Below are 15,400 nucleotides of genomic sequence, written 5' to 3' on the forward strand. Positions count from 1 at the left end.
AATCATCTGGGAGATGAAAATCAAAACATAAATAAGGTACCATCTCATGCCACAGAGACTGGCACACATCACAAAAAAACAAAAACAAAAACAAAAAACAACAAGAACAATCAGTGTTGATGGGGATGTGGGGAGAAAAGAACTTTCACTGCTGGTGGGAATGCTGTCTAGTTAAGCTTTTCTGGAAAACAATATGGAGATTCCTCAAGAATCTGGAAATTGAGCTCCTATATTGTTGGTAGAGGCCTTTGGATTGGTCCTCAGATTGCCTTCTAATTAGATGTCTCTCAATTGGCTCCTTTGGTTTTCGTGTTAAAAAGATGTTTCCTCATTGCCTCCTTATCTGCCTCCACCACCCCTTAGAAGTGGGCTTTATTTTTTCCAATAAAGGCTACTCAGGTGGCCTGGAGGAGTGTCTGACATTTTGACTCATGGTTCCAGGTGGTGGAGCTACTGGCTTGTGGATGAACAGCTTGCAGGTTTTTCTCTGGCTCTACCTTCACAACTGTGTGTGGATTATTTCCTGTGATGGAGTTGCTGTCAAACTTATATCTCTTGTCCTACCTGGAGAGGGGGCTTGGGAATTCTTCTACCTCTTTGGGGATTGTGGAACACACAATCCACCATTCAACACTATATGATCCAGCTATACTGTAGGTGTACCTATCTGAGACCCACCCATTTCTGGGAGGGGTCTTGAGAACTGAATATTAGGTGTGACCTTACCTGTAAGACCCCGCCCATTCCTGGGAGGGGTCTTGGAATAGGTAGATAAGCCTTGGAGCCAGGGGATTAGGTTCTGCCCTGCTGGGCTCTCTGGCTTTTGGGTCTTTGCCTCTTTTGGTCTTTGACCAGGATGGAGGTCAAAGGAAGATGGCTGAAAGGAATTAAGATGCAGGGTAGCTTAGAATGGCTGAATGCTTAATTGGTTATGATATAGGCCACACACATGTGGTGAATAGGGCATGAATAAAGTTGATGCTTCCTGATGCCTGTCTCTGGATGAGTCTAATTCCTCCGTTCACCTGGGCCTGGGACCCGCCGGCTGGATGGGGGTTTCAGAGCCACATGGCCTTGGATGGCATCCACTTCCATCCAGCCCCATCCTTAATTATTTAATTCAACACTATACCACTGGATATACCCTAGGAACACAAAAACACAATACAAAAATACCTTGAGCACATCTGTATTCATTGCAGTGATGTATACAGTAGCCAGAATCTGGAAACTTTGATGTCCGACAACAGATGAGTGGCTAAAGAAACTGTGGTATATATACACAACGGAACACTAAGCAGCCAACAGGAAAAATGAAGTCATGAAATTTTCCTATACATAGATGGACATGGAAACTATTATGCCGAGTGAAATAAGTCAGAGAGAAAGAGAGAGAGAGAGATGGACACAGAATAGTTTCACTCACCTGTGGGATTTAAGAAGAATAAGACAGTGTTGTAATAATACCCAGAAACAATAGAGATGAGGGCTGGAAGGACCAGCCCACAATATGAAGCTTTCCACAAAGAGTGGTGAGTGCAGTTAGAGAAATACCTACACTAACAACTATCACGGTAATGGTAGTGAGTGAGAGAAATAGAATGCCAGTCTCAAATACAGGTAGGGGGTGGGGGAGGAGGGAGTTGGGGGATGTTGGTGGTTGGAATGTTGCAATGGTTAAGGGGTGTTCTTTTTTTTTATTACTGAAACCCAACTACAAACATGTTTGGAACCGTGGTGCTTAAATATATTAAAAACAATTAAAATTATATAAACACACACAAAGTACATAAGTTGCAAAATATATGACATCTAAAAATCCAGCTAACAGGACTGAAGAGGCAGAACAGTATAGGGTGCTTGCCTTGCTCATAGTTAACCCAAGTTCGATCCTCTAGCACCATATATGGTTCCCTAAACCCACCAAAAGTGATTTCTTAGGTGAGTCAGGAATAAGTCTTGAGTATCTCTGTATAGACCCAAAAGTAAACAACAAAAATGTTATCCTAATGTGACCTTTTCAGTCTTAGATCTTCTACATCTCCATGATGATTATATCCAGTTTCATACCTTCACCATACTTCCTTCACTGATTTCATGGCTTAGATATTCAAATATCTGCCTGAGATACCAAACTGCAATGCTTCAAGCAAACTGTAACTCAAAGCTTTCAGATCTGCTTCTCTCATGTCCTTTCCTATCTCCAAAAAACAGCACTATCATTTATTGCCCATTGATTTAAATCTAATATCAGAAGAAGTTCTTGACTTACCTCTTATTCCAACAACATGTATCTTATTAGCACTTAACTACTCACCTCCCATTTCCACTCATGATTGTGTGTTTGTGTGTGTGTGTGTGTGTGTGTGTGTGTTTGTTTTGGGTCATACCTGGAGCTTTTCAAGAATCACTCCTGATGGGACACAAGGGTTATTATGAGGTGCTGGGAATTAAACACATGTTGTCTGTGTGCAAGATAAATGCCTTATCAATTATACTATCACCGCCCTCACCATTACTCTTGTCTAAGCTAGTTTCTTCTCCCAAATACAGTCTCCAGAGCCCCCTGTTAACTATTATCCCTTATTCTCTTCCTACTACCTTTGATGCCTTCTCCACACAGTAGCCAAAATAAACTTTCAAAAGCATAAATGAGATCATTTCATGTCCTTATTGAAAAGTCACTGATAGGTTTCTACTGGACCTGGAATAACATTTAAGTCCTTTGTAACCAAGATGTTTCTGTACTAGATCGTTTCTACCTATGCTACTGCAATCTTCTATTTTCCTCTTTTCTCATTATATTTCAGACAGTCTGGCTTATATTTTTCCTGTTCTTAGACTACAGTTACCTCACTTCCACTGTAGCTTCTTTGTACTTGCTGTTCTTCTTGCTTATTATATTCATTTCACTAACCATATTTACATCCTCAGATAATTTACATTCTTCAGAGCTACTTTTAGTATTGTCTTCACACTGAGCATACTTTCCTTTGTGTGGGGTCTGAGAGTAAGTATACTGAGTGTAAGATATTGTTCCATTCAGTATTTAGAATAGTACCTGGTTTCTATATGAATTCATTAATATTAAAGAAATTCTATACCTACTTTCTTCATGTTCACCTTGCATATGGTACTAGTTTATTCAGTAAACTAATTTTTATAGCACATCCCAATTCAAAGTTGTATAAAGAATAAAATTTACATCAAAGATTACCTACAAATTTCCTCATGTGTACCAACAGAGTCTGTCTTCCACATGATTATACTTATCTCATGCTACAAGCACAAAAGCCTAAAGAATATGTCTTCTGCTTTCTGTCTGTTTGCTCTATGGGCTTTCTATTTTTCATGTAACACAGTCTAATACTAAAATCATTGTCCTACATTTTTTTCCTTAACAAATTAAAATAAAACTCTACGATTTTAAATATAAATACATCAATGAACACTAATTAATGAATTATGGTTAATTAACAATAAATACATCATTGTTTTTGTTAGATTTTAGAATAGTTATTTGTTAATAGCTTTTATCATCTAGATTATAAAATCATTAAAGATGAAGTTGCTTTTCTGCTTTAGGTCATAAAATGCTATTATGTCGGCATTCAACATTTCTACTGAACTGAATCAAGTTAGTATCGTATCACTTAGGACACATATATTAATATATGCATGGACTACTAGTTCTAATAGTACTAAATATACTATTACAACAAAGATATAGTTAAAATAGTATCTTGTCTGCATCATCAAAGTATTAGAAATGTCCTCTGCACTCATAGCATCTTATTAATTTGATATGCATTGTCTCTTTTAAACATCAGTCGTGGAAAACAGAGTCCTAGACATGCAAGCCTTACTAGATTTCCTCTCAAACTTATGTGTAAGGAAAGTATCAATCACAATACAGCAGATACACGCAACAAATGCCTATGAATGACTTGAAAAAATCATAGAGCTTTACATTCTCCAATTCCTGCCTATGCTCTGGCTAGTGGCCATAATGGGCCACAGAAAAAATTTCTGGTGAAGGTCTCCTAGGCTTTGTTTTGTACACACAAATCTTTCTTTAATTTCTTTTTCTTTCTTCTTTCTTTCTTTCTTTCTTTCTTTCTTTCTTTCTTTCTTTCTTTCTTTCTTTCTTTCTTTCTTTCTTTCTTTCTTTCTTTCTTTCTTTCTTTCTTTCTTTTTCTTTCTTCTTTCTTCTTTCTTTCTTCTTTCTTCTTTCTTTCTTTCTTTCTTTCTTTTTCTTTCTTCCTTTTCCTTCCTTCCTTCCTTCCTTCTTTTTCCTTCCTTCCTTCCTTCCTTCCTTCCTTCCTTCCTTTTCCTTCCTTGCTTCCTTTTCCTTCCTTGCTTCCTTCCTTCCTTTTCCTTCCTTTCCTCCTTCCTTTTTCTTTCTTCCTTCATTTTCCTTCCTTCCTTTTCCTTCCTTCTTTCTTTTTCCTCCCTCCCTTCCTTCCTTCTTTTCCTTCCTTTTTTCTTCCTTCCTTCTTTCCTTTTCCTTCCTTTCTTCCCTTTCCTTCCTTTTCCTTCCTTCCTTCCTTTCTCCCTCCCTCCTTCCTTCCTTCCCTCCTTCCTTCCTTCCTTCCCTCCTTCCTTTCCTCCCTCCTTCCTTCCCTTTCTCCCTTCTTCCTTCCTTCCCTCCCTCCTTCCTTCCCTCCCTCCTTCCTTCCCTCCCTCCTTCCTTCCCTCCTTCCTTCCCTCCCTCCTTCCTTCCCTCCCTCCTTCCTTCCTTCCTTCCTTCCTTCCTTCCTTCCTTCCTTCCTTCCTTCCCTCCCTCCTTCCTTCCTTCCTTCCCTCCCTCCTTTCTTCTATCCCTTCTTCCTTCCCTCCTTCCTTCCCTCCTTCCTTCCTTCCCTCCCTCCTTCCCTCCTTCTCTCCTCCCTTCTTTCCCTCCTTCTCTCCTCCCTTCTTTCCCTCATCTCCTCCTTTCCTTCCATCCTTCTCTCCTCCCTTTCTTCCCTCCTTCTCTCCTCCCTTTCTCCCTCCCTCCCTCCCTTTCTTTCTTTTTCTTCTTTCTAGCTTTGAGCCACAACTGGGGAGCTCAGTGGTTACTCATGGCTCTGTGCACAGGAATTACCCCTGGCAGGCTTGGGATCCCATATGAAATAATGGGGATAGAACCTGGGCCAGCAGTGTGCAAGACAACTGCCAAACCTGCTATGTTATAGCTCTAGTCCCAAGTCTTTGTTTTCTTATCAGACCTGACAGGAATAGACTTCCTGGTTCTTTTAAACAAAATCTTTGATAGAAGTTATCATTAGCTCTGGTATGGCACATTCCTTCAGTTGCCAACATATTCCAAACTGAAATGATTCAAGTACTACTTCTTACCTTAGGCATGCAGATTACCAAATGTCCTGTTGTCTGAGATCTTTTGGCAGAGCTGCTATCAGGTTTGACTTCTGTGGGAAGGACAAGCTGAAATACCTAAAAGCAAATCATTATGGAGAGAGATACTTTATGAGTTGCTTGTTTGTTTTTACCAATTTAATACATAACATTCAAAAGCTAGAGAAAATTCTCAAAGAATTGATCGCAGTTCTGTATGCAGGAGGCCCAGGTTCGATATTAAGCCCATGGTCCCCTAAGCTCAGCTGGAAATGAACCCCAATCATGGAGCTGTCAAACAGCACCTGAGCACATCTGGAGGCATGCATTCCACTTTATTTGTGTTATCTATGGGGTCCTATTGATAACTTAAAACGATGTTACATAAATATAATTTCAACAATGGTCTACCACATATATTAAGGTCTTAGGAGCTTTGAAAATACTACTGATGTTGGGGCAGAAAGATAATTTCACCAGTAAGACACTTTTCCTGTGTGCAGCTGAATCAGGTTCAATCTCTGGTACGTTTTATGGTTCCCTGAATCCCCCCCCCCACAGATATAATTGAGTGCAGATCAAGGTATAATCCCTGAGCACAGTTGGTCATGGCCAAAAGGGGGAAAAATAAAAAAAGAAAAAGGAGGCTGGAGTGGTGGTGCAAGCGGTAGGGAGTTTGCCTTGCATGCACTAATCTAGGACGGACCGCTGTCAAACTCTGAGTGCGTTATAGTCCCCAAACTTGGAGCGTTTTCTGGGTGCCAAGTCAGGGGTGACCCTAAGCATCACTGGGTGTGGCCCAAAAATAAAAATAAAATAAAATTAGTAGTGTTAAACTTTTTTTATAAAGGGGGAGAAAATATGATTCTAAATAGGTCAAAATTATTTTATCAGGGGCTGGAATGATAGCACAGCAGTAAGGCATTTGCCATGCACTCGGCCAACACAGAACAGATCCCGGTTCTAATACCCGCCTCCCATATGGTCCCCCTACCCTGCCTGGAGCAACTTATGAGTCTAGAGCCAGGAGTAACTCATGGGTGCCATTGGGTGTGACCTCCCAAAAAAAACCCAAAAAATATTTGATCAATTTCAACTGCAATATATATTTTATTACTTATAAGGTATGCCACACACATATATAAACAAAATATATATATATTGGTTTGGGGGTCACATTCAGTGGTATTCAGAAGTTACTCCTCACTCTGCACTCAGAAATAGCTACTGGCAGGCTTGGTAGACCATATGGGATGCCAGGAATTGAAACCACCATCTCCTGGGTTGGCTGCATGCAAGGCAAATGCCCTACTGCTGTGCTATCTCTCTGGCCCCCAACCACATATATTTTTGTCTTACCAGCTTTGCAATACTACTAATTTAAAAAAATGGGCCCCAAAAAGTTCATTTTATCAAGCTATCCAAAGATCAGAAGTCTTCTCAGTGCAGACCACACCCAAAACATAAAATCTTGTGCCTAAGAAATAGTTCTCTAATTGTACTCAGCTTTCATTCTTTTGACATTACTTTAAATTATTTTTGAGTCAATTGCATTTGGCCCAAAGGTCCACTTTTGATATTAAAAGGGTTACCATACCTTTCCTTTGACCATCACCCGCACGTAAGTTGGCTGCACATCAACTTCAATCAAAGAAGTATCCATATACCTTCAAAGTAAAATACTTATCATCTTAAAAACATTCTCTTAAGGACAAATGCAAACACAAACTCTCAGGACTACTTTAAATAAAAACCGTTCAAAATTTCCATGCTAAAATGGTCTTTAAAAATTAGTACTAAATTAATCCCCAGACCCAAGGAAATTCAATATATCAGCAATTTCATATTTAGGCCCACAAATGCATTTGGCATTGATTGCCCCAGACCAAAAATATCTAAGGCTGAAAACATCAGAGGTTTGCAAAAAATTGCTTGCCATGTTCTTTCATGAATATTTTATTTTAAGCCCCTAAGACTGACTTGAATAGCCAGGAATGCTGAATCCACTAAGCATGGGGACTGCAACTACTAACAACTGCTTCCCTAGCTGCTCCCTGTCCCACACAGCTGTTCTACAGCTGCCCTGCTAGCATCTCTTTTGGAGACTAGGTTTGCCTCACTCCTGAAAGCACATCCTGCAGGATAAGCAAAACCACTTCTATGGCAGTGATCTATGGCCCAAGTGACAATTAACTCTCTGATTAAATGTATATATAATTATATAATCTGATTTATTAAACAGCTTATCCAAATAATTGTTATCATATCATCACATAATAATTTATTAGGAAATGTAGAAATGGCTCAAGCATTAAAGCAGAAAGGATATAAAGCTGGGGTTATGGACTCAACTTTTAATCAAGCAGACTTGAGAAATGACGAATCCACCCTTTTGTGCTTTATTATCCTGGGACATGTTCCTTAATCTCTTTGTTTCCTTATGTAAGAATATTAATAACGTCAACTCCCTAAAAGTTGCCATGCAGACACTAAACTAAGGGCCTAATAATGTTGATGAAGCATTGTATTTATTTTTAAGCATTATTATATTTATTTAATAAATAGTGAAAGGCAGATCAAGTTTTCCCACAACATAGAGTTTTATTTAGTTAGTTATTTTGGGGTTACAGCCATCAGCACTCAGGTGTTACACCTGGCTCTGCCCTCAGAAATTGCTCCTACTGCCATGCTATCTCTCCGGCCCCACAAGTTAAAGTTTTATATCTACCCTTTTGATGTATTTTATATTCTTTCCCATGCTCTTTAGCTTCTATAGTTCATGTAGCCCTAATTATAAGATCGTTGCTTATGCTAGATTACTCTATGTAATACAAACTTCTCCCACTTCTTCAGAGAACAAGTTACTTCTCACGCTTAAACATTTTTGGTGTTTAGGTCAGCCACTCTTCCCATCATCCCTTCCCTCCCCAGCAGCCCTGGTCTCTATGCCTGACTCTGTCCCTTTCCTTCTGAGAATCTTGCACGCTCATTTTCTCCCAGTAGGTCAAAAGCCCAAGGATAGCAGCCACAATATTTAAAACATGGCAATTACACATCCTAGCACTTGTAATGTAGTAGACATAAAAGTAGGAAATGTAAATATGCATACCAATAAAACTAATAAGGGATCTTATCATAATTAATTCAAACAAAATTATGGAAATGAAAAAATTTTAATATCTGATGGGATAAATATTGCCATTTCTTGAAAATGAGAATCTGTGAGGTGAGGATTGAACAGAAGGCAGCCAAAAGAGCAGGAAAGAGAAAAGGTTTCCATACTCATAAAACTCTGAGACTAGGGCCTAAAAATGGGAAGATCTTTAAAGCACTAAACAGAGACTATTTAGTAGAAAATAACAGAAAGGCCAACAAAGACATGAAACAGAGGAAATAAAGACAGTGAAAATAGGCCTAGGTGGATCTCCCTGGGTGTAAAAACTATGATGCCAAATGTCTGGAAATTGTTTAAACTCTGCCTTAAAAACAGACATTCCAGATTTCATAGTCTTGTAACTGTGGCATTTACTTTCTCTTTCATTTAAATTGTGATTTAAGTGGCAGTCTAGATACTACATTTTTGTTAATTGAAACATCACAATAAAAGTTCTAATAAAAAGAGCTTTCTTCATTTCACTAAATGACATATCAAATTCTATTTCAGAATGTTCATAACTTAAGAAAATGTAACCGAGAATGAAGAGAGATAAAAATGCCATTACATAAATACAGGATGAAAGGCCTTTACCTATAGATGGCCAGGTCCAGGATAATTTGGTGATGCTTGTCATCATCATTCAATGAGAAGTCCAGTCTGAATAATAATTCATTTTGGAGAGAATAAAAAGAGGTGCCTTGAGCAATATCATAGACAAATGCTAGCATCTAATCAAAAGTTAATCTGGTAACTATGTAATGCTCTCTAATGACAAACTTATTTTGGTAGTTAGATACTAAAATATCTATGTAAATTTCAAATTTTAAAGGAATCCAAAGCATTGATACAATATGCCTTTACATTATTTAGATATGAGAATCCTAAAATTACACGCAAAAATTTTGTTCTGGTGCATACAGAGAGAGACATCTGGTGGTCAAAGTTTTCCTTCACATTTAACTCAAGCCTACTTAGACACTAGAATATATTTATGGAAAACCAAATGATATTTTTTCTTCCTCTTATCCAGCACTCTGCTTCTAAACTTTTAAACAATACTGTCTTTTCCTTTTTTTTTTTTTAGTATTATTCTTTTTTTTCTACTTATTTTTTCTCTTTTCATTGATCTGGAAATTGCTGTTTCCCCATACATGATGTACCACTTTCATTAAATAGGTGGAAGACATATCCACATAGAAAGGCTGACACCTTTGGGAGAAATTAATGAGCCCAGAAGTCCTAAATCATTCAACTGTATCCTGAGACAGAATCCTATGTATAATTTTCATAATGTTCGCATATTACTCCAAAAGCTTGGCATATTGAGCACTTCAATTATAGCATTATTTTGTAAAATACACAGTACAATAATATTAAGTACTGTAGGATAAGTTTTGGGGGATAATGTTAAGTTTTCTGTAGATTTGCCTGTCAGCAATTTTGCTCTGTGAAATTTTTTTAGTTGTTCAAATAAACCATACAGTCTTGAACTCATTCCAGGAACAATTATATATGTTGTACTGTGTGCTTTGATTGCTAATTCCCCCATTTTTCCACGCAGGCAGATTCAAATCTTTCTTCATATAGAACTTGGAAGTATGTACAGAAGCGTTTCTTAAGTTATAGATTTTTATTCATTCCTTACAATCTCTTCCTCCTTAGTATTAGCACTCTGACTTTAAACAGACATATGCTACGCAGAATCAAGACTGTAGTTGTTAGATGTGGCCCTGTGATTTCGTTCTGTGGAGCTAAGTATTACATAGTGATGTTTTTCAAAGAATAGTCCATAAAGAGCTGGAGAGATAGTACAGGGTTAAGACATTTGTCTTGCAAGCAGCTACCCCCAAACTCCATTTGATCCCCTAAACACCACTAGGAACAATCCCTCAGCACAGAGTCAAAAGTGAGTCCCGAGCACTGGTGATTGTGACGAAATAAAGCAGACGAGAAAGAAAGAAAGAAAGAAAGAAAGAAAGAAAGAAAGAAAGAAAGAAAGAAAGAAAGAAAGAAAGAAAGAAAGAAAGAAAGAAAGAAAGAAAGAAAGAAAGAAAGAAAGAAAGAAAGAAAGAAAGAAAGAAAGAAAGAAAGAAAGAAAGAAAGAAAGAAAGAAAGAAAGAAAGAAAGAAAGAAAAAGGAAGGAAGGAAGGAAGAAAGAAAGAAAGAAAGAAAGAAAGAAAGAAAGAAAGAAAGAAAGAAAGAAAGAAAGAAAGAAAGAAAGAAAGAAAGAAAGGAAGGAAGGAAGGAAGGAAGGAAGGAAGGAAGGAAGGAAGGAAGGAAGAAAGAAAGAAAGAAAGAAAGAAAGAAAGAAAGAAAGAAAGAAAGAAAGAAAGAAAGAAAGAAAGAAAGAAAGAAGGAAAGAAGGAAAGAAAGAAAGAAAGAAAGAAGGAAAGAAAAAAGAAAGAAAGAAAGAAGGAAGGAAGGAAAGAAAGAAAGAAAGAAAGAAAGAAGGAAACAAGGAAAGAAGGAAAGAAGGAAGGAAAGAAAGAAAGAAAAAGAAAGAAAGAACAAAAGAAAGAGAAGGAAGAAGGAAGGAAGGAAGAGAAAGAAAGAGCAAAAGAAAGAAAAAGAAAGAAAAAAGAAAGAAAGAAAGAAAGAAGAAAAAGAGAAAAACAAGACAAAGAAAGAAAATGAGAAGAAAAGACAAAAAGTGAAAAAAGGAAGAAAAGAAGGAAGAAAGCAAGCAAGAAAAAAAAACAAAAGAAAGAAGCTCATGCATTTTCTTCCTACTTTTTCCTTTAGTCGACTGAGAAGTGTTCATAGGAGGCAAATATATAAATTTGAGAGATGATTTAATATGCTATTGCAGTCATCTAAGCCAAAGTTAACTGAGTTACTGACATGGTAATGATGAATACAAAATATAATCTGGAAATACTTAAGGAGTTTGTAGGATTTACTGAAAATATAATATAAAATCAATACAAAACCAAGGTCGTTGATCTTATAAAATGTGTGGATATTAATTATCAAGATGAACACAAGCATATTATGATACAGGGCTACATTTGTAATAGAATTTAGAAATGCTGTCTTAGTCATTGCACTTGATGTCTGTTTTATATCTACATTGTGATGCAAATAGCTAAATAAATGAATATATCTTGAATTTGTGGCATGGTATATATCTCTATTGTGGTTAGTATATATACATATATATGTGTGTGTGTATATATATCTATATCTATATCTATATCTATATCTATATTTATATATATTTATATATATATATATATATATATATATATAGAGAGAGAGAGAGAGAGAGAGAGAGAGAGAGAGAGAGATGCTCAGCATTTACTTTTGGCCTTAAGCTCAGAATCACTCCTGGAAAGAATGGATAAGGGGACCTCATGAGATGCTGATAAGTGAACCTTTGTTGGCCACAGGAATGGCAAGAGCCTTCAAATCTATGCACTACCTCTCCAGACACATCATCGTGATTCCTTTTAAAACAACCTTAAAACCCTAGAGATTAGGTATAATCACTTTAGAGTGAATGTGAAAAGAGAAGACAGTTGAGTTTTCACCCAAAGAACTTAGGAGATAAGACAAAAGTAAATGAGCAACTCATAAGATACTCAGGGCAGATAGGAAATTCCAAGAATTAAGAAGTTAAAAAGAAAACCCTGCTTTAAGGAGGATGATAGAGACTCATTTGATCCAATCTACTAGGTCAAGAAGATGGGAAAGATATTTGAAATTATATGACTGAGAATAGAAATGAGATAAGTATAGAGTCCAAAAAGGATGTGACAAAGTTTCAGGATGATGGAAGATACAGAAGTGGCTTTGAAGTACAGTGAACTGAGCAATGTTTATGTCACAATTCCTGAAGAAACGTGGTTATAAAGTAAGAACAGATAAGGAAGATGATAAATGGACAAATTTGACACTGATCCAGTAGAATATCTAATCTATCCTAACTGCCTATGCCATTACTAAGTAAAATAATGGCCCAACTCTCTGTGGTTTCAGAAACCACTACATCTTGGAATGTTTACCCTGGCGTAAAAGAGAAATCAGGAATCATTAATGCCATCTTTGTGGCAATAACAAGTGGTAGGCAATGTATCTTTTCTAAGTTTCAAAAACCTGCATTTTTATCATGGAAATGTCATAGTAAATAAAATGATGGAAGTATCTAGATCTTGAGGAATAAAATATTGCAAACTAGATTTACCCCATAGTTTATTGGGTCTACTTTTGATCTATAAATGACTTTTTATCTGCCCTTTTATTTAAGTTTTTAAGACTGCTGGATAAAGTAGATTGAATATTCTTCTACTGGGCATTTCTGGTTTGAATATTTTTTCCTCTTTTTAAATTTATTTAGTTACTTACACCAATTTCTTTTTCTTAACTTTAGAACACTTGGGGCCAGAGAAATAGTGCAATGGGTAGGAAATTTGTCTTGCACACAGATAACTTGGGTCCTATTCCCAAAACACTATATGGTATTCCCAGTCGCACCAGGAGTGATCCTTAAAGTGCAGAGCCAGGAATTAAGCCCTGAGTACCATTGGGTGTAACCCAAAAAACAAATCCTCTAGAATCCTTTGTAAATGGATTGTATATAGTATAAAAATAGGAGGATATAAAAATAAAGGTACGGGGGCCTGAGCAATAGCACAGCAGTAGGGCATTTGCCTTGCATGCAGCTGACCTAGGATGGAACTGGGTTTGATCTTCAGCGTCCCATATGGTCCCCTAAGCCAGGAGCGATCTCTGAGCACATAACCAGGAGTAAATCCTAAGCATCACCGGGTGTGACCCCCCAAAAAAAACAAAATAAAAGTATGATATATATCCATATTCTCATTTAATTTACCCATAGCTAAATAAAAAATTAAGAAACAAAAATAATTGCACTGGTAATTATAGAATCAAGTGATTATATATTTATCAATATTATAAGATTGTACATGGTCTAGAGTTTCAGAGAACACATAAATAACTAAGATTTCCACATGCCAAGATCATTTTATATATTCTGAAAATTAAACATTACATATGTAAAAATGGCATAGAAGTTTCACTTTCAGATATGTACTAAATGTCATTCTGAGGCTTATAAAACTTAGAGCGGCCAGATATGTTTTCTGCAAAGCAAACCTACAATTAATAGGACTAAATGACCAACATCACCAGTTTTGCATCTTCCATTCTCTACTTGGCTTCACATACTTAGGCTCATTGACATTGAGGGCTTTCCCATCTTCAGTGACCAAGGTCCTGGGTGGCTTCACTTTCTTCTTCTTTTCACTTATGATGAGAGGTGAGTGTGAATAAATTGCAGTACGGAGAGGGAAAGTCAACAAAGAGAATATGAAAGAAATTAATATTTTGTGAGTCAGTTAAGAAAAACCAGTCAAGTACTTGTGCGTGTATCAATAAATCACTATGATGAAGCCCATTCATTTAATTCTATTTGAGAATTGACCCTCAAATCAGACTTCTGTACAATTGCCTATATCTGTAAAGCAAAATTGTGACCAAGACAATTTGCCAAATAATTTGAATGGGGGCAAAAAGCTTCTTTTTATGAACCATTCATGAATATTTAAATAAGTCTATTTTATGCATGACTTACCCAAATAACTGTCAATTCTCCATTTGTGTATTTTTGCTTTATTAAAAATCACATTTATTTAAAAACGTCAAGTGGAATCTCTTCTATATAAATAAAGAAGAAACTATGTAAAAAGATGTCTATTCCAGCATTATCTAAGGTAGCCAAGTCCCAGAAGTCCAATGAATGTTCAGTAATGGAGGAATGATTGGATTAATTATGCTCTATTCATAGGATGAATATTTTAGCTATTAAAAATATGTTCACTCTTGGCACATATGTGCTCCCTGGGCTATGAGCATGGTCCTTGCATGCAGATGTCACCTTTATCTCCCCTCTTGAGATGTGAATTTTCCTACTTTAAATAAAGCTGGGCTGTGTACCTGGGCTCCCTACATTGCTTTGGAGAAGCAATGTTCTCTCTGGCAGAGTGTTACTTTCTCTTTTCCTTATCCTCACCCTCTCCTTCCTCAGAATTTCCAAATAAAAACATGCTATTTTTATAAAAAAAAAAAAAGTTCACTATTTACTGATCTAATGAGTGATAGAAAAGTGCTGCTCGTATTTCTGTCCTTTTGTCCTTTCTTTGTTTTTTTTTTTTGTTTTGTTTTTGGGCCACACCCATTTGATGCTCAGGTGTTACTCCTGGCTATGTGCTCAGAAATCGCCCCTGGCTTGGGGGGACCATATGGGACGCCGGGGGATCGAACCGCGGTCTGTTCCTTGGTAGCGCTTACAAGGCAGACACCTTATCTCCAGCGCCACCTTCCCGACCCCACTGCTCGTATTTCTAAGGAGGGGAATGCATATACAAAATAATTGCTTTAGGGGCCGGCGAGGTGGCACTAGAGGTAAGGTGTCTGCCTTGCAAGCGCTAGCCAAGGAAGCACCGTGATTCGATCCTCCGGTGTCCCATATGGTCCCCCAAGCCAGGGGCAATTTCTGAGCACTTAGCCAGGAGTAACTCCTGAGCATCAAACAAGTGTGGCCCAAAAACAAAAACAACAACAAAATAATTGCTTTTAAATACAAGACCCATATCCTATATTTGTATGAATAATTTATATGACTGTTAAGACTGGAGAAAGAACTGATGATTTTAACCAAAGTTTATTAACATTCATTCTCTTTAAGGAGAAGGGGTATAAAAAAAGATTCATGAATACATAACAGTACAGATTATAAGTTCAATGTTTTAAAATATTACTGAAAATAAATTAAACTGAAAAGAATATATTTATATGTATATATACAACCTGTAAAAGTTCTAAATATAGAAATATAGTTTATACCTGCTTCACTTAACACTGCATATTTTGTCCCATGTAGCTTTA

General features: G+C 37.0%; 1 protein-coding gene across 1 annotated transcript in view; it reads right to left on the reverse strand.

Annotated features, from left to right (window-relative positions):
* The window catches only part of DNAAF11 (dynein axonemal assembly factor 11), a 133,850-nt gene that overhangs the window by 59,020 nt on the left and 59,430 nt on the right, over positions 1 to 15,400 (reverse strand). Inside the window, exons 8-11 of the mRNA XM_049765628.1 lie at positions 13,682 to 13,759; positions 9,086 to 9,151; positions 6,935 to 7,004; positions 5,341 to 5,436 (exon numbers count right to left, since the gene is read on the reverse strand). Coding sequence (XP_049621585.1) covers positions 5,341 to 5,436; positions 6,935 to 7,004; positions 9,086 to 9,151; positions 13,682 to 13,759 — 310 coding nt within the window. The remainder of the gene's footprint in view (positions 1 to 5,340; positions 5,437 to 6,934; positions 7,005 to 9,085; positions 9,152 to 13,681; positions 13,760 to 15,400) is intronic.

This window comes from Suncus etruscus, chromosome 19 (genome assembly GCF_024139225.1).
Source record: "Suncus etruscus isolate mSunEtr1 chromosome 19, mSunEtr1.pri.cur, whole genome shotgun sequence".
NCBI lineage: Eukaryota > Metazoa > Chordata > Mammalia > Eulipotyphla > Soricidae > Suncus > Suncus etruscus.